Raw genomic sequence first — 21,910 nt, forward strand, 5'->3', positions numbered from 1 at the left:
AGAACCACCCGGGAGTGTGATGAATGCATGCACTCAACACATGCCCTGAGCACCTCTCCATTGTATGGGATAGAGCCAGGAGGTTCTATGTGATGCATGTATAGCTATATAAGCCTGTAGGTCTATGGTTCGAGAGAGAGACTCTCAGTGTATGTTTGTCTTGCCTTTGAATAAACTGTCCTTCTGGCTGTCTTTGAATCAATTGGTTTTGGGTTTTTCCTTCCACAAGTGGAGGAAGAGGTGGCGGCGATGGTGCTGCAGCAATGGGGGAAAGGCTAACCCCCCCCCCAGTTGCCTCAACTGTCCCACCCACCATCCCACTTCTGCCTCCGCAGAACAGTCAGACTCATCAGGGCCATCTAGGTCAGTACTGGCTACACTCCAGGGTTTTTCAGGCAGGAGTCCCTCCCAGCCTCACCTGCGGCCACCGCCATGGGGACTGAACAGGGCCTCTGCATGCAAAGCGGATGTTCCATCCATTGAACCACCTCCTGGCCACCCACATGGGTGGTTCCCTTCTAACAAATGAGGGTCCCTGACTTTTCTGGGGCACAAATGCACTCGTCCGCTGCATTGCCCATTTTGCTTCTTGAGTGGTTGAACAAAATCCTCTCAGGGGATCCCAATATACCATTTAAGCAGTAACAGCTTCACCAAGAGTCACATGGGACCACGCAAGAACCAGGATAAGGAATGCTTTCAGTGGGTTAGGGGGAGGCAGTTGGGGGGTGTAATGTACAGACCTGCCCTCCTGTTACCTAAAAGCACAGCACTGCAGACTCGTGATATGAAACTAAGCAGCCCCCCAAAAGCAGGGAAGGGGCCTTTCTTTCCCCAGCTGGTCACACGGCGCAGTCTCTTATAATGCACCCCATTGTGGTGATTTTAATGCTTCAAATAATTCTGGTCTTTGTCTTAATGGCCCTTGTGAGATGGATCCTGTCCCAAATGGCACAGTTACACCGAATGGAAGTCAGCATTAGAGCCAGAGGGCAAGACTGTGATGTCTGAGATGTGAAAGGACATCTGTATAAGTATGTACAGATGTCTTTCAACGGGGGGGAGTGTTACGATGGCTTGCCTAACCCCATTTTGGCTCAAGTAGAACCCAGGAGGTGCAAGGCCAGGAACGGTAACTCCCACCCCCACTCTCACACACACCCCACCTAATGGTATGGCTGGTGATGCGTTCCAGAGGTTGTGTGCAAAGGGTAACAAGGCTAACCCCTTGTTGAGACACAAAAAGTAACTAACTGCATAAAGGTTCTGCATAAAGGTTCTCTCTTCCTTTGGCAGATTTCCCTCACCCACAGTGAATCCCATTGTTTGTTAGGAACCTTAGTTTTCAGGGTCAGAAATATACATTTCGATACACACACACACACAATCACCAGACTTTCAGACCCTTCCTTGGCAGGAGGGGGAGAGAGGAAAAAGTCTTTTACAACAAGGCTTGAATCTAGTGGAGAGGGAAGAAAGAGGAAGGGGGTTGGAGGAACATCAGAGCTCCCACACACGCGTACGACGCTCTCAAGGAACGCATCAAGGACTGCAGGGACAGAACCGGGGAGACTCGGGTCTCGGTGCAAAACCTTGAGACCAAGTGATTCCTTCCTGGTTTTGGACCAGAGCTCTTCCACATAGTTTCAGCTGTATTCAACCGCCCACTCTGGGCATAGGAGAGGTAATATCTCCTACCTTTCACCTCTTATAGGGTCCTTTGATCTCTTTAGTTTAAAGTTATGAATGGGTTAGGATATTAATGATTAATGCTGCCATGCACCCAAGTAATTCTGTAATGCTTTTCTACTCTTTCTCTCAATAAAAGAAAGCTTTGATTTATTTTGGTTTGGACCTGCATTTCTTGGGTTAAATAGATACACCATTTAGGCACATTTCAGGGCAAAGCACTTGTTTTATCCCTAGCAAAAGATCCCCTCCTCTCAAGGAGGTGTGTTTCATGGGACATGAGGGTGGCCAATTCACACACTCAGGTTCCCAAGAGCACATATCGTAACAAGTCACACTGGGAGATTCGTGGCAGAAGTTGGGGGGGTGGTGGAGACAACAACAGAGGGACCCAGGAGTTCTGTAGCTTGAACTCAGTTTTCAGCCTTGCCCCACTGTCACAGGGATCCGAAGCCAGGCCCAAAATGGACTCAGCTGCTCCAGAGTCACTCCAGTTTCTGCAGGCAGAAGAAAAGCAGGTGAGATGCTGACCCAATAATGAGAGAACACAGCAGAAGAGGTGGGGTGGGGTGGGGTGGAGATTCTGTGTGGCTTCCCAGAAGAGGCCTATGGAGGCCACTCACGCTGCTCAAAAAGTCCCCAAGTCAAAGGCAGACTGGCCACCCAATGTGCCCCTCCTCGCTTGGCAAGCCTGAAGGATGGAGATCAATCATGGAGAGGGGGCGGAATTCAGGCAACCAGGAAAGGGCCACTTAGCAGCTGTGAGGCTTCCAGTTGTCTGAATCTGCCCTCAAATGGCGAAGGACTGGGGAGTCAGCAGCCCGTGGCAAGGGTGTGCCAAGAGTCCTGCTCCGGTGACTCCTGAAATGGAGCCCAGCTTTGAGGTCTCAGGCACCGCAGCCCGGATAAAGTCTCCTCTCCCTGGTGGTGGGGGGCCTTCCAGCAGATGGAGGGAGAGGCTCTTCCCCAGGGCTGCTGCTCCCCCCAGATCCCTGTGAACAGCAGGGGGCGCTGAAGAACCAACCATATTCTTTTCCATTATTAATTTGCATTTTTTTGGCTGCTGCTTTAGCGGGGTACTTCACCAAAAAGCAACATAAAAATGAACATAGAATCATAGAATAGTAGAGCTGGAAGGGGCCTGTAAGGCCATCAAGTCCAACCCCTTACATTAGCTTAACAAATGAGGAATGACAAAACCCTGCCCCCCTCCCCCAACTAAGCAGGGAGTCTTGTGAATTTACCTCAGATTTGGGTTTCTCTTCCAAGGCTGAAAAGGGGGGGAAAAGAGGGAAAATATTAATGGTAAAGGTTTTTCAGGGGTGTATAAAAGATGGCATATGTTTGTGAGTGAGCAGCTTACTGTTGCGCTGTGTGTAGTTGTGTTGCTTAATTTCGTTTAAAAGCAGCACCACAGCAGCAGAGTAATAGCGGATGTTGAAATGCGAGTGTGCCAGCATGTGTGTGCATTTGCCTAAGAAAGCAGACTTTTACCCTGCATCAGCATCACTGAGACTGGAGACTCAGTAAAATAAGAAAAGCTACTTTATTTAGAGAAATACATAGTAGATAGAAAAGCAAACCTAGTTCTAACTAACTACGTTGGAGGTGTAGCACCCAGGTGTAGGGGATAGCCTCATGGCTTGGGCAGAGCAGAGACAAAGGGATGTCTCCTCTCTCCCAGACAGTCGGAGGACAAAGGAAAGAAAAGGGCGGAAGGAGGAAGGGCAGGTAAGCTTCCCTAAAGCCGTCACAGTCCAGCGACAGAAGGAAGTCAGTCAGAGCATCACAGGTAAAGGTAAACAAGCCTCTCCATCTGGAGGACCCTAGCCCTATCTCCCCTCTGGAGCACAAACAAAAGAACAAAACAGGAGTTGCTCTTGCCCCACTTCCAACACCCTTTCTCAACGAGTATTTGGTTCAGTCCACAAGATTCGTCTTGTCTCGCAGCTTGCAATGTCTTCACTTTGCCCAACGCCTTTTGTGAGAGTGTCTGCAGTCATGTCTGCAGAAGACAGGCACCTTACGCTGAACAGATGCAAAAGACAGCCATGATGGCGAAATAGCACCTCAGTGTTCAAGCGCAGTCTACCTCAGCAGTGGAGGGCTGCCTGTTGCTGTGTGTGTTTGTGTGCTTAAATTTAGTTTAAAGCACCACAGCAGCAGAGTAACAACAGATGCTGAAATGCGAGTGTGCCAGCGTCTGTGTGCGTTTGCCTAGGAAAGCAGGCTTTTACTCTGCATCAGCATCACTGAGACTGGAGACTGGAGACTTAGTAAAATAAGAAAAGCTACTTTATTTACAGAAATAAATAAATGGTCATGGAACCGACCAGAGGGACGGCAACCCTGGACTTAATCCTCAGTGGGGACCGGGACCTGGTGCGAGATGTAAGTGTTGTAAGAAGATGCCAGCATGGTTAACGAGCAAAGTCAAGGAAGCTCTTAGAGGCAAAAAGTCTTCCTTCAGAAAATGGAAGTCTTGTCCGAATGAAGAAAATAAAAAAGAACACAAACTCTGGCAAAAGAAATGCAAGAAGACAATAAGGGATGCTAAAAAAGAATTTGAGGAGCACATTGCTAAGAACATAAAAACCAACAACAAAAAATTCTATAAATACATTCAAAGCAGGAGACCATCTAGGGAGACGATTGGACCCTTGGATGATAAGGGAGTCAAAGGTGTACTAAAGAACGATAAGGAGATTGCAGAGAAGCTAAATGAATTCTTTGCATCTGTCTTCACAGTGGAAGATATAGGGCAGATCCCTGAACCTGAATTAACATTTGCAGGAAGGGATTCTGAGGAACTGAGACAAATAGTGGTAACGAGAGAGGAAGTTCTAAGCTTAATGGACAATATAAAAACTGACAAATCACCGGGCCCGGATGGCATCCACCCGAGAGTTCTCAAAGAACTCAAAGGTGAAATTGCTGATCTGCTAACTAAAATATGTAACTTGTCCCTTGGGTCCTCCTCCGTGCCTGAGGACTGGAAAGTGGCAAATGTAACACCAATCTTCAAAAAGGGATCCAAAGGGGATCCTGGAAATTACAGGCCAGTTGGCTTAACTTCTGTCCCTGGAAAACTGGTAGAAAGTATTATTAAAGCTAGATTAACTAAGCACATAGAAGAACAAGCCTTCTAAAGATAAATATTCAGTCAAAACCAGAATTTTTTTTATTGGGTTTTATGGATAAACAAATAGAAAAGAAATATGGAAGAATAATATTATATATGATCACGGCAGCAAGATTATTATATGCACAAAAGTGGAAAATGGAATCAACACCAACAACGGAAGAATGGCTATTGAAATTAATGGACTTAGTAGAGACGGATAAATTAACATGTTTACTTAGAGAAAAATCGACAGATACATTTCTTAAGGAATGGAATCCTCTCTTAGACTTTTTGTTGAAAGATCAAAATAAAATGATGATATTGGGATTTGACGATTAAGACAGCCTATGGAGAAAAGTGATTCTGTATGTATACATTAAGGGACAGGTTTGATGTATATTATATACTTATAGCTGATCTGCGACAAATCGGAAGTCAACTATTTTATTTTTATTTTTTTGTTGTATTGTTATGTTTTTTGACTTTGTTTTGTTTGTCTTTTGAAAAAATTAGAATAAAAAAAATTATTAAAAAAAATAATAAAAAAAGAAGAACAAGCCTTGCTGAAGCAGAGCCAGCATGGCTTCTGCAAGGGAAAGTCCTGTCTCAGTAACCTATTAGAATTCTTTGAGAGTGTCAACAAGCATATAGATAGAGGTGATCCAGTGGACATAGTGTACTTAGACTTTCAAAAAGCGTTTGACAAGGTACCTCACCAAAGGCTTCTGAGGAAGCTTAGCAGTCATGGAATAAGAGGAGAGGTCCTCTTGTGGATAAGAAATTGGTTAAGAAGCAGAAAGCAGAGAGTAGGAATAAACGGACAGTTCTCCCAATGGAGGGCTGTAGAAAGTGGAGTCCCTCAAGGATCGGTATTGGGACCTGTACTTTTCAACTTGTTCATTAATGACCTAGAATTAGGAGTGAGCAGTGAAGTGGCCAAGTTTGCTGATGACACTAAATTGTTCAGGGTTGTTAAAACAAAAAGGGATTGCGAAGAGCTCCAAAAAGACCTCTCCAAACTGAGTGAATGGGCAGAAAAATGGCAAATGCAATTCAATATAAACAAGTGTAAAATTATGCATATTGGAGCAAAAAATCTTAATTTCACATATACGCTCATGGGGTCTGAACTGGCGGTGACCGACCAGGAGAGAGACCTCGGGGTTGTAGTGAACAGCACGATGAAAATGTCGACCCAGTGTGCGGCAGCTGTGAAAAAGGCAAATTCCATGCTAGCGATAATTAGGAAAGGTATTGAAAATAAAACAGCCGATATCATAATGCCGTTGTATAAATCTATGGTGCGGCCGCATTTGGAATACTGTGTACAGTTCTGGTCGCCTCATCTCAAAAAGGATATTATGGAGTTGGAAAAGGTTCAGAAGAGGGCAACCAGAATGATCAAGGGGATGGAGCGACTCCCTTACGAGGAAAGGTTGCAGCATTTGGGGCTTTTTAGTTTAGAGAAAAGGCGGGTCAGAGGAGACATGATAGAAGTGTATAAAATTATGCATGGCATTGAGAAAGTGGATAGAGAAAAGTTCTTCTCCCTCTCTCATAATACTAGAACTCGTGGACATTCAAAGAAGCTGAATGTTGGAAGATTCAGGACAGACAAAAGGAAGTACTTCTTTACTCAGCGCATAGTTAAACTATGGAATTTGCTCCCACAAGATGCAGTAATGGCCACCAGCTTGGATGGCTTTAAAAGAAGATTAGACAAATTCATGGAGGACAGGGCTATCAATGGCTACTAGCCATGATGGCTGTGCTCTGCCACCCTAGTCAGAGGCAGCATGCTTCTGAAAACCAGTTGCCGGAAGCCTCAGGAGCGGAGAGTGTTCTTGCACTCGGGTCCTGCTTGCGGGCTTCCCCCAGGCACCTGGTTGGCCACTGTGAGAACAGGATGCTGGACTAGATGGGCCACTGGCCTGATCCAGCAGGCTCTTCTTATGTTCTTATGTTCTTAAATACATAGAAGACAGAAAGGCAAACCTAGTTCTAACTAGCTAAGTTGGAGGCATAACGCCCAGGTGTGGGAGTTAGCCCCACGCTTAGGAGAGAGAGAGAGACAAAGGGAGTCTCCTTTCTCCCGGACAGTTGGAGAAGGAAGGAAGTGGAAAGGGCGGAAGGAGGAAGGGCAGGTAAGCTTCCCTAAAGACGTCACAGTCTAGCGAGGGAAGGAAGTCAGTCAGAGCAGCACAGGTAAAAGGTAAACAAAGCCTATCTATCTGGAGGATCCTAACTCTATCTCATAGCTTGGAAAAGTTACTTTTTTGAACTAGAACTCCCACCAGCCCAATCCAGTGACCATGCTGGCTGGGGCTGATGGGAGTTGTACTTCAAAAAAGTAACTTTTCCAAGCTCTGCTCTATCCCCCTTCTGGAACATAAACAAAAGAGCAAAACAAGAGTTGCTCTTGCTCCACTTCCAACACTTACCACGTCCAAACAAGGCCTGAAGGATCCCAAACAGGGCGATGGCGATGAGGAACATGCAGATCGCATCCTCTGCGGAGGGACCGAGTGACCCTGGAGGGGGACGGGGGAGGGGCAGGTGCAAGCAAGAGAAGGGAGGTGATGCCACACACCTGTCCAAACCAAGCACGCCTTTCTTACTGAGCCCAGGACCCCAAGCTGTTTTATGCTCACTGAGGTGTCCCCAACAACCAGCAATTCTGGCAACCCTCCCCCACACCCACCTGCCACGCGGAGCCTCACAGTCTTCTTCAAAGTGGCATCTCCCAGCCCGACATGAGCCACGTGGCAGCTGTAGGAGGCGCCGTGGTCTTCGGGCTGGACGGCCACCAGGCGGGTGAAGCTGGTGAAGCTGAACGTGCCATCTGGGGACTGCCGGTGCCCTGAATCCCAGGTGGTCTCCACAATGGCATCCTGGGGGGAGCCGGTGCTTTGCCGCTTCCAGTTCACAGACACACCCAGAGGGTAAAAGCCGGAGATCTCACAGGCCAGCTCAGCGTGGGCGCTCGGGGGCACAGAGAGTGGGTTCGGGCGGAGAGTCACCTTGGGTGGCTCTGGGGGGCAGAGGGAGGGAGGATGTTTGACAAAACAAATGTGCACCCCACCCCACTGCCTTTATAACCCTCCTTTCCATAAATAAAGAATTAAGATGACTAATCATTGTCTATAAAATGTTAATTAAAACTATGTCCACAATCTACAACAACCCAAAAAAGTCAGGAGTTGTTGCTGGAATAGTTTTCAAAAGATTGTATTCAGTACAAACACCATGTAGCAGCCTTTTTGCATCCAGGCGCTCTCGAAAGGTCTGGGATGAAAACTGCCGTCAGGGACAGGCTGCCCGGGGGTGATGGGAGTTGTTGCCCGAACCCTGTGGAGAGCACCAGGCTGGGAAAGGCTGCCACAGAGGAATGACAGCAAACATGTCAGAACATTCCTGTCCTACTGAAAGAAAGAACCTCCCCACCCCGCCTTACTAGGAACAGCCCACTCAACCCCAAAGAGCCCCACAGTTCTCCATGGGCAACACGGCTTCCTTTGGGGGAAGAGGCAGGCAGTGGACATTTCATGTGCATAAATCTTATTCCTTAGATGTGTAGTTTCCCAACTCCCCCCCCATGCTAGGCCCTGCACTATGATTTTTAAATGTATTTTAATTGCTTCTTTTTTTCTTACATATTGTGTTATAATCTGTGTTCCACAGAATTCAAAATTGCAATAAAATGTAAGAAATAAAAGCAGGAATAAAAATGCAATTAAAATCAACGTGAGTATTTGATAGGACATCTGAATGGCTGCAGACCACCTGAATGAACCTCCAGGGCCACAGCTTGGAGAGATAATCTAAACCTGACGAGGCAGATCAGGGGTGAACAGCCTGTTTAGGCTACCTTCATGGGCGGGGAGGGGGGGTCTCTCCTGCACTTTGGATTGTGATACCCAGCAGCGCACCTGTTTCTCCACAGGGCCTGGCACGGCTGGTCTCTTGCAAAAGTCTCTTGGGGCATTAACGACTGTGAACGGCTCCTACCAGCGGGGAGGGGAGAAGGAAGGGCAGGCGTCTGTTCCGGCAGTGGCCACCTCGCAAGAGCAGCCCTCCCTCCCCGCTGGTGATTCCCAGAGACTGGCCTCCTGCCTCCAACAGTGGACAGCGATCAAGGAAGGGAGAGTTGGGGATGGGCCTAGGCGTGACCCTTGGGCGTCCCTTTCCCTCTCTCTTTCTAGGGAGCGTGAGGGGGGGAGATGTTTCCCCCGACCTGGGGTCCCGGCTGTTGGCCTCCGCTGCCTGCCTCCCTCCCCAAGGAAACCCAGCGCCGCTAGACCTGCAGTAACTCCCGGGAGGAGACCCCGGTGCCCCTCCCCCTTCACTCACCCACCACCTTCAGCTCGAGGGCCTGCTGGGCGTGCAGGTGGGGCAGGTAGACTGTGCAGATGTAGGTGCCCTCGTGGCGGACGGCCACGCTCTCCAGGCGCAGCGAGACGTTGCCGCCGCCGCCCTCCGTGTCCACGAAGAGCCCCGCGCCTTCCTCGGCCACCCAGACGCGCCGGGCCGCGCCCTCGTAGGCCAGCACCACCCGCCCGGCGCCGCGGTACTGGTGCCGCCACTCCACCGAGAAGGCCGTCCCCGCCGGCGCCGAGAAGCCGCAGTCCAGCAGCGCCGCCTGGCCCAGCCGCGACCCAACCCGGGGGGTCCGCGTGAAGACGGACAGGACGGCTGGCCAAACGGGGCGAGAGGAGAGGAGTCAGTATCCACGCGACCCTCCCGTCTGGCCCGCAAACCCGCCCCCTCCCGTGAACTCTGGGCCAGGGGGCTTCCTGGGCCAGCGGCGCCTCTAGGCTGGTGGCCCCCATTTGAATCGGGCGAGCTTCCATGAGTCTGTGATGCCCCCCAGAACCCACCGCCCAGCCCTCCAAGCAAGTGAAATACACGAAGCGGAAAGGGTTTTTGCGAATGATACGCCCCCTTTAGTTACAGGCACCAAGCAAGGGAAGTCGGATGGGGAGAGGGTCTCCCTGCCGCAGGGCGCCAGTCCCGGCACCGCGCGCGGCTTCTCCTGCTGTACGGAGGCCACCTCGGGGCCCCGCGACGCCCCCCTCGTGGCTGCCGCCCGCCGGGAAAGGGGCAGGGGGTACCTGCTGCCGTGGTGACGCCGCCGCCCGCCGCCTCCCATCTGCCCGGCGACGGCTGCTCCTCCTCCGCGTGCAGGACGCTGCTGACCCCGAAGTCCCCTCGGGGCGCCTGGACGCTGGCAATGAGCCACTTGCCTCTCTCCAGCGCGCGGGGGCAGCCCCTCTCGCCCACCAGCCCTGCCGCCCAGGCGACGTGGGCCTCTTGCGGCGTGTAGGCGTTGATCTCGCAGGAGGAGCCTGGGGGGTCGCCGCTGGCCCCCTCCGCCCCCTGCCACCAGAGGGGAGGGCCGGCGGGGTCTCGCCCGCCCCAGAGAGTCCCAGAGGGGTCTGCACGGGACAAGGAGAGAGAGAGACGTGAATAGCGGAGGGGCAACCCTGATTTGCCCAGCCTGCCTAGAGTCCAGCCCCACCGCCCCCCTCCCATTCACGGTCCACCAAAGGGAAATCCAGGGCCCAGGAAAAAGGGGGGAAACGGAACAAGGCTGCGATCCAATACCACTTACCCGGGAGTAAGTCCCATCGAATCCAATGGAGCCTACTTCTGAGTAGACATGGATAGCAGCCTCAGTACCCAACTGGCATCTGAATTACCATAAGCGGCATATTTAGTAAACAAAAAACCTAAACGGTGCAAAATTAATTTGACTGCTATGTTCCCTTAGCCAAAAGTATCAGAGTAGAAATGTTAAGAATCCAGTAGTTTAATCCAGTGATTTAAAATGTTCCGTTTTTAAACAAACTCAGAGCTTTACTTGGAGTTCTTTTTAACTCTTGTAAATATTTCAAGAGGTGATAACAGAATACCATATCTAATTCCCTTACGCCTGCTTAGATTTTAAGCGGGGGAAATTAATGTACTGGAAGCCTAACATACTAGAAGTGTTGGCCATGCAGAGATGCAAATGCAGCTGGGTGGGCTTTGCAGGGGTGGTAAGAGACAAGAGGACAGACCTCCAGGTTCCCAGGCTGCCTCTCGGCTGCTTTCCCTTCCTATGTGAGCTGAGACTCTCAGGGCTGCTGGCCACCAGCCTATCTCCCCAGCTCCCATGGTGAGGGCAAACACTGGGCTCAGGGCCAGCATCTCCAGCCCAGAGTCTCAGGGCAAGGGACTTCAGGGCAGGTGGGCGGCTAAAGGAGGGTTCACGCACACACACCCAGCTAAACTCAGATGCTTCTAAGAGCCAGAATCTGAATACAAAGGGCCTTGATATTTAATAATATGCATGCATGCACAGTTCCTAGGACCAGTCACCTGAAAAATATTAATTACAATTATGGTAATTGATTATCTCTACCGCTGTTCCTTGGTACTAATTCATTTTTACAAAACTGCATTTGTACAAATGGAGATTTTACACAGGGTTTTTTGGGGGAAGGGGATTACCATTATGGAAAATGTTCAGCCCTCCATAAGTTACTGTCCCTGCCCATAAATGGCCACAATTTCACACACACGCCCGCAACACCCTCATCTGCCCTCCTCAACCACACACCTTTCCTTAACCTTCAAACAAAATGCGGCCTTGGGTGAATCCTGTGTTTTTGACACTGGTCTACACAGTTATTTAGAATTTATACAATGAAAGCTTAAACAAGTCAGCTCATAAGAATTAAAACATTTTTTGAAAATACATATTTTTGAAGTGGTTTGGCCATAATGATATTTTATTTTATTTATAGAAGTATTTCTGTACCACCCTATCATAAAATTTCAAGGTGGTGTACACTGCTAGGTAGTGGGCTCTCCGACACAGGAGGCCTTCAAGAGGCAGCTGGACAGCCATCTGCAGGGAATGATTTGGATTCCTGCATTGCGCAGGGGTTGGACTCCATGGCCTTGTAGGCCCCTTCCAACTCTACTATTCTATAAAGCACCATTTAAAAAAATAAAAATATATAGTTCATCACGAAGGTGACTGGCTAGTAAAAAAAAAGGCTGCAAAGGCCTGCTATGCGGAGAAGTCACCCTTATCCGGGATCCAGGTGATAATTTTGTTTTGTCTTATTCCTTACAGTACAAGTGCTGGAAAAGAGGCTAATAAAGGAGGTTTTATTAACTAACTCAATTAATCCCCGGGCTGCGAAGTCCCACATCCGCCACAGCCACCTGGGGTTGGGCTCTGGGAGGTCTCCCCACCCCCACAGACTGTAAAATGGGGGTCAGAGTGATGATGATGATGATGCCCAATTTAAGTGTGATGACACTGTTCTGAGGTCGAATCCAGCCCAGCTGCAAAGCAATGTGGAAACAGAAACAGGAAGGGGGGGTCCCCTCACATGGGGCTGGCGTTGCTGAGGGTGAGAGTGGGGAGGGGGTTGGGGGCCAGAGGTCTGGCAGTGTCATACCCAGGATCTGGAAGGCAAGGCCGGGCTCTACCTCTGGAGGCAGCAGCTCAGCTTCCAGGGCCGCTTCTTCCATCCGCCCACCCGGTGGCACCAGGAGCAGCAGCGCCCGGCGCTGACTCAGGGCGCTGGGCATCACCGACCCTCCGCCTGCAGCCTCCTCCACGAACCAGCAGCCCAGCCTGGCTGTTGCCAGGGCACCCTTAGGAGGAAGAGAAGCACTCAGCGCCGCTCCTAGAAGAAGAAGCAGTCTTGCCAGCAAGATTTCCCCAAACACACAAAATCCACCAAAATCTGACCTTAACCCACAAGACAATGCGTTTAGTAACATTTTTGCATTATGGTCAAACGCTATTATGAGGAATTGCTTAACAAGGTGGACAATCAATTTTAAAAGTACTAGCAACCATTGGTGTGGGGAGGGCAGCTCTCAGATTGAGATCTGAGAGAAGTATGGCCTTTCTGCATTCCTGTTTCTTTAGGTTTAAAAAATACTGTGTGCATGTTTGGTTGGCTACTGTGAGGACAGGATGTTAGACTAGGCAGGCCTTTGTCTGATCCAGCCGGCTCTGCTGCTGTGATGATGATAAGATGTACCCTTTATACAAAGGATGCCAGTTATGGAATCTCCTTCTTAAACACAAACAGGAGTGCCTCATTGGTGAGGCAGGTGCACTCAGTGCATGCTCATGCCATTTATTTCTGAGGCTTATAGTTTCTAATTATCTTGTCTCCTCTGCCCAAGTCTGTGGGAGCCGGCTGTGGTTGTGAGGAGGAATTGGTGGTGCTTAGGCTACATCACACTTTGATTGGATAGAATATGTGTTGCGCTGTGTGTAGTTGTGTTCTTTAATTCCGTTTAAAAGCAGCACCACAGCAGCAGAGAGTAACAGTAGATGTTGAAATGCGAGTGTGCCAGCATGTGTGTGCGTTTGCCTAAGAAAGCAGACTTTTACCCTGCATCAGCATCACTGAGACTGGAGACGTCCTTTGGGATGTGCACAAAGGCCTTGCACCCGAATACATGAAGGTGTGACATGCTTGGTGTCCTGTCATGCCACAGTTCAAATTGTGTTTTGTTGGTTGCAGATGCAGGAAGTCGGTTCTGCAGGTAGGTGGCAGTAACTGCAGCTTCTCCCCAGTACTCCTTTGGTAACTGCGCATCTTCCAACGAGGAATTAATCATTTGTCCAAGAGTCCAGTTCATGTGTGCTGCAACCCCAGTTTGTTCTGGGTTGGACACAACTGTAGTTTGGTGCTCTATGCCTTTCTCATGGAGAAAGTCTTGCATAGCCCCAGACACATATTCCTTTGCATGGTCAGATCTTATGATCTGTGGCTTTCTGCCAAATTTGTTGGACACAATCCTAACATAGTCCTTCAGTTTTTGAAGTACTTGACTTTTCTCCTTTATTAGATACATGGTAGTATACTTGGAGTAGTCATCTATAAAAGTCAGCCTGTATACGTTTCCACCTTGGGAGGGCACTTTTATTGGCCCACAAAGATCTGTGTGAATTAGCTCTAGTGGCTTTTTGGTTTTCCTCTCACTTTTCTTAGGAATTTTGGCTTCACACTTTTAGTTTTAATACAGCACTTGCAAGTCTGTGTACAATTGCACTGTCTCATTTTAATGCCTCTTGCCAGACTCTCTTTCTCTAGAGCAGTAACTCTGGCAAAACCAGCATGTCCCATTCTTCTATGCCAAGTATGTAAGCACTGAGAATCATTGGTTTCCTTGACCACATTTGCATGCATAGCTTCAGAGCATTCAAGAATTAAAAGTCCATTTTTCACTTTTGCAGTGCAACTTATTACTCCTTTACTTAGAACATGGCAAAATTCTGCATTCATATGGAATTCACCTCCAAATTTTAATATTCTGGTAACACTGATTAGATTGTCCTGAAACGCAGGAACATATAAACATTCCTTCAGTTCCACCGATGTCTGTCCATCAGACACTTTACATAATAATTTCACTGTCCCTTTTCCTTGAGAGAAAATTTCCTCTCCAGATGCTGTCAGTATCTTTTTGCCTGTGACTTTCAAAATTTGTAAACAGGCTTCTGTCCTTTATTACATGTGAGGTCGATCCTGAGTCAGTTAAAAATCTGCTTTTACAGTCACTCTTGCTTGGATAGAGAGCTGGTATAGCACAGTGGGGAGGAGAGCCGGGCCGGGAGTCCAGAGTCTGCGAGTTCAAATCCCTGCTCGTGTCTCCTGGGTGTCAAGGGCCAGCTAAAGATCACCCCACAGTGAGTGGCTCAAGAGTTACGTGCCCTGCCACTTGTGCAGCCATGAGCAAGCTACATAGTCCCAAGGAGCCCAGTTGCCCCCCAGCTGGCAGTTGCGGACAAGGAAGGGACTGGCTTGTGCAGCTGTGGCAAACTGAGCAGGCTCTAGCCAGCTGGGGAGCACTAGCCTCAGAGGAAGGCAATGGTAAACCCCCTCTGAATACTACTTACCATGAAATCCCTATTCAAAGGGTCAGCATAAGTCGGGATCAACTTGAGAGCATTCCATTTCCATTTTTGCTTGGATACGACACATAGCTAAAATCCTCTGTTCATGGGTTTCTTTGCCTTTGTTTATCTGGTATTTGCCTGGGGGCTTCCCTTTCGAAGTCAGGCTTCTGTTTAAACTCAGCCTTTGGTCTCGTCTGCCCCCTATCACAATTTCTTTGAAAATGTTTTGCAGAGCCACATTTGAAACACAGATCCCGCCTGTCTTGACTCTTTTGTGGATTCGGGCAGAGATGAATTCTTTTGTCCCTTTCATGTCTGCTTCTAGCAAGGTTTGCTTGCTCAGAGACAGCCTGCATTTCCTTATTTTCCCTGATCTGATTCAGGCTTTGTTCAGAATTCTCTAGTACACAGCAAACTAATTTATGATCCTGATTAAGAGAGCTTAAAAGCAATCCTTTCTTTAATTCTTCATCAAGTACTCTGCCACATCTTTCCAATCTTGCTAAAAGTTGTTAAAACTTTTCTATGTATTTACTCAGGCTTCCTCTTTCATTAGTTTCTTTCAAAAACAACTCTTTGTACAAATATAAAATATGGCTCTTGTTTTCTCATTATAGACTTCTTGCAACTTTTCATACATCTGTCTAATGCTGTTGCAGCCTGTGCACAGATTCAGTGCTTGGTCTGATAGAGCAGATATAAGTAGAGCTTTTACTTTTGTGTTCTTATGTGTCCATGCAGCCCTTGCATTTGCATCCTCAGCCGAGGGTTCAGGATCAGTCAGGGCTCCTTCCAGCCCTTCTCCTTCCAGGAGCACTTTAAATCTCAGGTCCCATAATTCAAAGTTATCCTTTTCCAGCTTTGGAATGCGTCTCTCCAGCAAAGTTACTTCAGTCATCTTTTCTATCTCTGTTCTGCTTTTCTTCCTAACTTAAAGTCTCCCTGTGAATTACAGGCAAGCACCTTTAGCTTCAGCTACAACTTGCATTCAACTTAGTTTGCTGCGCCCATAACCCTTGTTGCGCTGTGTGTAGTTGTGTTCCTTAATTTCGTTTAAAAGCAGCACCACAACAGCAGAGAGTAACAGCAGATGTTGAAATGCGAGTGTGCCAGCGTGTGCGTGCATTTGCCTAAGAAAGCAGGCTATTACCCTGCATCAGCATCACTGAAACTTGAGACTTAGTAAAATAGATAGTTTTAGATAGTTTGGTAGACAGTGCTGGGGAGGAGTCAGTGGTTGTGGTGCACGTTGGCACCAACGACATGGGGAAATGCAGCCGTGAGGTCCTGGAAGCAAAATTTAGGTTGCTAGGTAGGATGCTGAAAGCCAGGACCTCCAAGGTGGCTTTCTCTGAAATGCTACCGGTTCCACGTGCAGGACCAGCCAGCCAGGCACAGCTTTGCAGTCTCAATGCGTGGATGAGACGATGGTGTCGGGTGGAAGGGTTTGGATTTGTTAGGCACTGGGGAACATTTTGGGACAAGCCGGGCCTGTACAAAAGGGACGGGCTCCACTTGAACCGGAATGGAACCAGACTGCTGGCACTTAAAATTAAAAAGGTGGCAGAGCAGCTTTTAAACTGACTGAGGGGGGAAACCTGACAGGAGCTGAGGAAGGTCCGGTTCAGAGTAAACCTCCCCCCTGGGATAAAAACCAAACAAATGATGAAAATTTAAAAGGGGTAGGCCTAGAAGTAGGCATTGTGAGAGCAGGGGCACAGGATATAAATTCAGAAGAGCAAAATGACCACAGGCCAAACCACAAGTGCCAAAGACACTTGAAGAGAGACACTGCTTACAAGTGCCTGTACGCTAATGCTAGGAGCCTCCGAACCAAGATGGGAGAACTGGAGTGCTTGGTCTTAGAGGAGAGCATTGATATAGTGAGCATAACGGAGACCTGGTGGAATGGAGAAAACCAGTGGGATACGGTTATCCCTGGATATAAACTATATCGGAAGGACAGGGAAGGACGTATTGGTGGCGGAGTCGCTCTATACGTGAAAGAAGGCATTGAATCCAACAAGCTCGAAACCCCAAAAGAGGCAGACTCCTCCACAGAATCGTTGTGGGTGGTGATACCATGCCCCAGGAGGGATTTAATTCTGGGAACGATGTATCGTCCCCCTGATCAAAATGCTCAGGGAGACCTTGAGATGAGATATGAAATTGAGGAAGCATCCAAACTAGGAAATGTGGTAGTAATGGGTGACTTCAACTACCCAGACATAGCCTGGCCGCATATGTGTTCCAGTCATGACAAAGAAGCAAAATTTCTAGATATTCTAAATGACTATGGCCCTAGACCAGTCAGTCTTGTCTGAATGAAGAAAATAAAAAAGAACACAAACTGGCAAAAGAAATGCAAGAAGACAATAAGGGATGCTAAAAAAGAATTTGAGGAGCACATTGCTAAGAACATAAAAACCAACAACAAAAAATTCTATAAATACATTCAAAGCAGGAGACCATCTAGGGAGACAATTGGACCCTTGGATGATAAGGGAGTCAAAGGTGTACAAAAGAACGATAAGGAGATTGCAGAGAAGCTAAATGAATTCTTTGCATCTGTCTTCACAGTGGAAGATATAGGGCAGATCCCTGAACCTGAACTAACATTTGCAGGAAGGGATTCTGAGGAACTGAGACAAATAGTGGTAACGAGAGAGGAAGTTCTAGGCTTAATGGACAATATAAAAACTGACAAATCACCGGGCCCGGATGGCATCCACCCGAGAGTTCTCAAAGAACTCAAAGGTGAAACTGCTGATCTGCTAACTAAAATATGTAACTTGTCCCTTGGGTCCTCCTCCGTGCCTGAGGACTGGAAAGTGGCAAATGTAACGCCAATCTTCAAAAAGGGATCCAGAGGGGATCCCGGAAATTACAGGCCAGTTAGCTTAACTTCTTTCCCTGGAAAACTGGTAGAAAGTATAATTAAAGCTAGATTAACTAAGCACATAGAAGAACAAGCCTTGCTGAAGCAGAGCCAGCATGGCTTCTGCAAGGGAAAGTCCTGTCTCAGTAACCTATTAGAATTCTTTGAGAGTGTGAACAAGCATATAGATAGAGGTGATCCAGTGGACATAGTGTACTTAGACTTTCAAAAAGCGTTTGACAAGGTACCTCACCAAAGACTTCTAAGGAAGCTTAGCAGTCATGGAATAAGAGGAGAGGTCCAAGTTTGCTGATGACACTAAATTGTTCAGGGTTGTTAAAACAAAAAGGGATTGCGAAGAGCTCCAAAAAGACCTCTCTAAACTGATTGAATGGGCAGAAAAATGGCAAATGCAATTCAATATAAACAAGTGTAAAATTATGCATATTCAGGACAGACAAAAGGAAGTACTTCTTGACTCAGCGTATAGTTAAACTATGGAATTTGCTCCCACAAGATGCAGTAATGGCCACCAGCTTGGATAGCTTTAAAAGAAGATTAGACCAATTCATGGAGGACAGGGCTATCAATGGCTACTAACCATGATGGCTGTGCTCTGCCACCCTAGTCAGAGGCAGCATGCTTCTGAAAACCAGTTGCCGGAAGCCTCAGGAGGGGAGAGTGTTCTTGCACTCGGGTCCTGCCTGCGGGCTTCCCCCAGGCACCTGGTTGGCCACTGTGAGAACAGGATGCTGGACTAGATGGGCCACTGGCCTGATTCAGCAGGCTCTTCTTATGTTCTTATGTTCTTAAAAGCTACTTTATAGAAATACATAGTAGATAGAAAAGTTCTAACTAACTAGCTAAGTTGGAGGCATAATGGCTTGGTGCAGGGGTTAGCCTCATGCTTGGAGAGAGAGAGAGACAAAGGGATGTCTCCTCTCTCCTGGACAGCCGGAGGACAAAGGAATGGAAAGGGCGGAAGGAGGAGGGGCAGGTAAGCTTCCCTAAACAGAAGGAAGTCAGTCAGAGCATCACAGGTAAAAGGTAAACAAGCCTAGCTATTTGGAGGACCCTAGCTCTATCTTCCTTCTGGAGCACAAACAAAAGAACAAAACAGGAGCTGCTCTTGCCCCACTTCTAACAATATGGCCTGCACATTTTCCTTCTCAGCCAATTGGCAAGAACCTCCTTAACCCTTTAAAGAACAAGCATGCCAGAGGACCTGAACTTCAACATCCTCCCGTCCCTCCCTGGCTCAGTGAGTAGTACTGGGCACATTACTCTGGTCTCCTTTCATTCAAAGGGGTAGCCAACTGGCCATGACTTACAGCAGAAAGGAACAATAGTCAAGAAGCACTTTTGAGACAGAAATGCCAACAATGAAAATACAAGAAAAATGTCTGAAAGTAGAAATTTTTTTAAAAGGTTAGATTTTGGCTAGACAGTTTCCTGAAATACATGACAAAGGGAAAAGTAATGAAATTGAAGTATTTGTAAAAAGTGCCAGATTCTAACCATATTTGACATCCACTAGATTTTCCACTAGCCAGGAAAATTCACCCCGGGTGCGCCTAAAAACACTAGATTTAAAGAAAAACCAGTAAATTGGCAATAGCCAGAAGGGAGGGAGGAAGGAACCGAAGCGGAAAGTGAAGGCTCCGGGAGGAGCAGCCGGGGGCGAGATGACGCCCCTTCGGCAGCAGGCCTCAGCCGCAGCAGCAGCCCTGAGCTGGGACCGGGGCGAGGGCGGAGCAGGAGGAGGACTCTGCCCGGCACGGCCGGAAAGCGAAGGGAATCCCCCGGGGAGAAACCCCCTCCCCCTCCCGCTGGGAACCCAGGTGTCCAGGTGCTTTCCTCCCTCCCGATACTGGTCACGCCGCCCCACATCTTGTCCCCCCATTTCTATCGGGGCTCCCATGAGACAGGCAGACATTCAGCTGGAGACGCTTTCTCAACCCCTTCCTCTTCCGGCGCGGTGGGCAGGTGCATGACAGCTCAACCTGTTGAATTCCTGTCTGCCCTGCAGCAGCGGCAGGGGAGAGAATAATAAAAACAAACGGGGCGCTCTTGCCCTCCCTCCGTCCCTCTCACTTTCAGAAAACCGGGGGGGGGGCGCTGGCCTATCTCTCCATCCACTTAGTCGCCTCCCTTCAACCGCGGCGGGTTCCCAACCCCCCCCTCGCAAGGGGAACCCAGGCGTCCTGCCTCTACTTACCCAGGAGGAGGAGGAGGAGGGGTCCCTCGCCCCGGAGGGGGTCAGGCGCGGACGCCATGCACAGGGAAACCGCGAGCGAGCGAGCGAGGAAGCGGCGCTACCAGCGGCGACCGACGGCTGGTTCGTCCTTGGCGGCGGCTCCGCTTCCACTTTCGCTTTCGCCGGTGGAGGAGGGGAAGGGAAGGGTGGCTCCGAGTCGACCTGAGCGCCGGAAGGAAGGAAGGGGCTCCCCCTGCCGCTACTTCCGGAGCCGAGGCTGCTGCAGGAGGACAGGGGAGCCTCTGGGCGTGTGCAGAGTGCCTCCCTCCTTCCCTGCGCCAGGACTGTTATGTAAATTTGTATGAATGTTAGCAGAGATCCTCAATCGTCTGAGCTGCGTGTGTGCCCGTGTGTGCGTTTAGCTAAGTGGCAGGCTTTTACCCTGCATTGAGATCACTGAGACATGAGACTTAGTAAAATAAGAAAAGATGATGGGGAATTTTATATATACGTACATGTATCGCTAATGGGGAATTCAAATATACATAAATAATAAGCAAAATATATTCTTTTGTAAAGCTATAAAGGTTCATAACATTTTAATGGCCTAATAGCCCTTTTTCTCTTTAGAGCTATTCTCCCTGATTGCTGGTTTGTTTGGAACTATTTGGTAGGCGCCATCTCCGCTGTCTTTTCGGCAACTTATGAAGACTTTCCTCTTTCAGCAAGCCTTTTGAGTAGAGACCTATCCCAGTCTGTGTCAGTGTTGGAATTAGAATAATAGAATCATAAGATAGTAGAGTTGGAAGGGTCCTATAAGGTCATCAAGTCCAACCCCCTGCTCAATGCAGGAATCCAAATCAAATCAATTGCTTGTTAATATGTGTTTTTTTAATAATATGTTTTAACCCTTTTTAAAGATGTTTTTAAAGCTTTTTTTAAAATGTTTTAACGTTGTTTTGTTTTAATGTATTTTAAGGTCTGTTTTTATGATGTTTTATAGTGTTTTTAGCACTTCTGTTTGCCGCCCTGGGCTCCTGCTGGGAGGAAGGGTGGGATATAAATAAAATAATAAATAATAAAATGAATAAACTAAGTTGGAGGTGTAACGCCCAGACATGGGAGTTGCCCTCATGGCTCAGGAGGGAGAGAGCAGAGACAAAGGTATCTCCTCTCTCTTGGACAGTTGAAGAACAGAAGAGAAGGAAAGGGCAAAAGGAGGAGGGGCGGATAGGCTTCCCTAAGACATATCAGTCTGTGACGGAAGGAAGTCAGTCAGAGCAGCACAGGTAAAAAGGTGGTCAAGCCTCTCCATCTGGTGGACCCTAACTCTATCTCCCTTCTGGAACACAAACAAAAGAACAAAACAGGAGTTGCTCTGGCCCCACTTCCAACACCCCTTCTCAACGAGTGTTTGGTTCAGCCCGCGAGGTTCATCTTGTCTCACAGCTTGCAATGTGCGCCTTCGTGAGAGCGTCTGCGGTCATGTCTTCTGTTGGACAATGCTCCACCTTGAGTAGTCCTTTGCATATCCCATTACTTTGGGATCTCTGGTAGCTGCTAGCTTCAGTTTCATGGTTGTAGTGCCCTTTTGATATCTCGCCACTCTACTTATTGCTTCCCAGTCCTTCTTGGTTGGCGAGCTGGTTTTCCGGCACATCTGGCCTGGTAACAGTACTGATATACAGACATTTCCTGATGTCTTGTCTTGTATCTCTCAACAAGGCCATCAAGTCCAACCCCCTGCTCAATGCAGGAATCCAAACCAAAGCATTCCCAACAGATGGCTGTCCAGCTGCCTCTTGAAGGACTCCAGTGTCGGAGAGCCCACTACCTCTCTAGGTCATTGGTTCATTGTCGTATGGTTCTAACAGGAAGTTTTTCCTGATGTCCAGTTGAAATCTGGCTTCCTGCCACTTGAGTCCATTATTCCATGTCCTGCACTCTGGGATGATCGAGAAGAGATCCCGGCTCTCCTCTATGTGACAACCTTTCATGTACTTGAAGAGTTCTATCATATCTCTCTTCACTAGAAAAGACAATAATGCTGGGAAAAACAGCAGGGAGTAGAAAAAGAGGAAGGCCAAACAAGAGATGGATTGA

The 21,910-nt window shown here is 48.3% G+C and overlaps 1 protein-coding gene across 1 annotated transcript; it reads right to left on the reverse strand.

The window, feature by feature from the left end:
* Positions 1-1,895: 1,895 nt before the first annotated feature.
* On the reverse strand, positions 1,896-20,028 carry TAPBP (TAP binding protein). The gene is made up of 8 exons (XM_061621548.1): positions 19,829-20,028; positions 12,268-12,498; positions 9,925-10,248; positions 9,164-9,505; positions 7,515-7,844; positions 7,255-7,344; positions 2,934-2,959; positions 1,896-2,186 (listed from the first exon to the last, which is right to left on the reverse strand). Exons 1-8 carry the CDS (start codon positions 19,884-19,886, stop codon positions 2,175-2,177), a joined length of 1,413 nt encoding a protein of 470 aa, XP_061477532.1. The 5' UTR covers positions 19,887-20,028; the 3' UTR covers positions 1,896-2,174.
* Between the last annotated feature and the right edge of the window lie 1,882 nt (positions 20,029-21,910).

This window comes from Rhineura floridana, chromosome 3, assembly GCF_030035675.1.
Source record: "Rhineura floridana isolate rRhiFlo1 chromosome 3, rRhiFlo1.hap2, whole genome shotgun sequence".
In the NCBI taxonomy this organism is placed as follows: domain Eukaryota; kingdom Metazoa; phylum Chordata; class Lepidosauria; order Squamata; family Rhineuridae; genus Rhineura; species Rhineura floridana.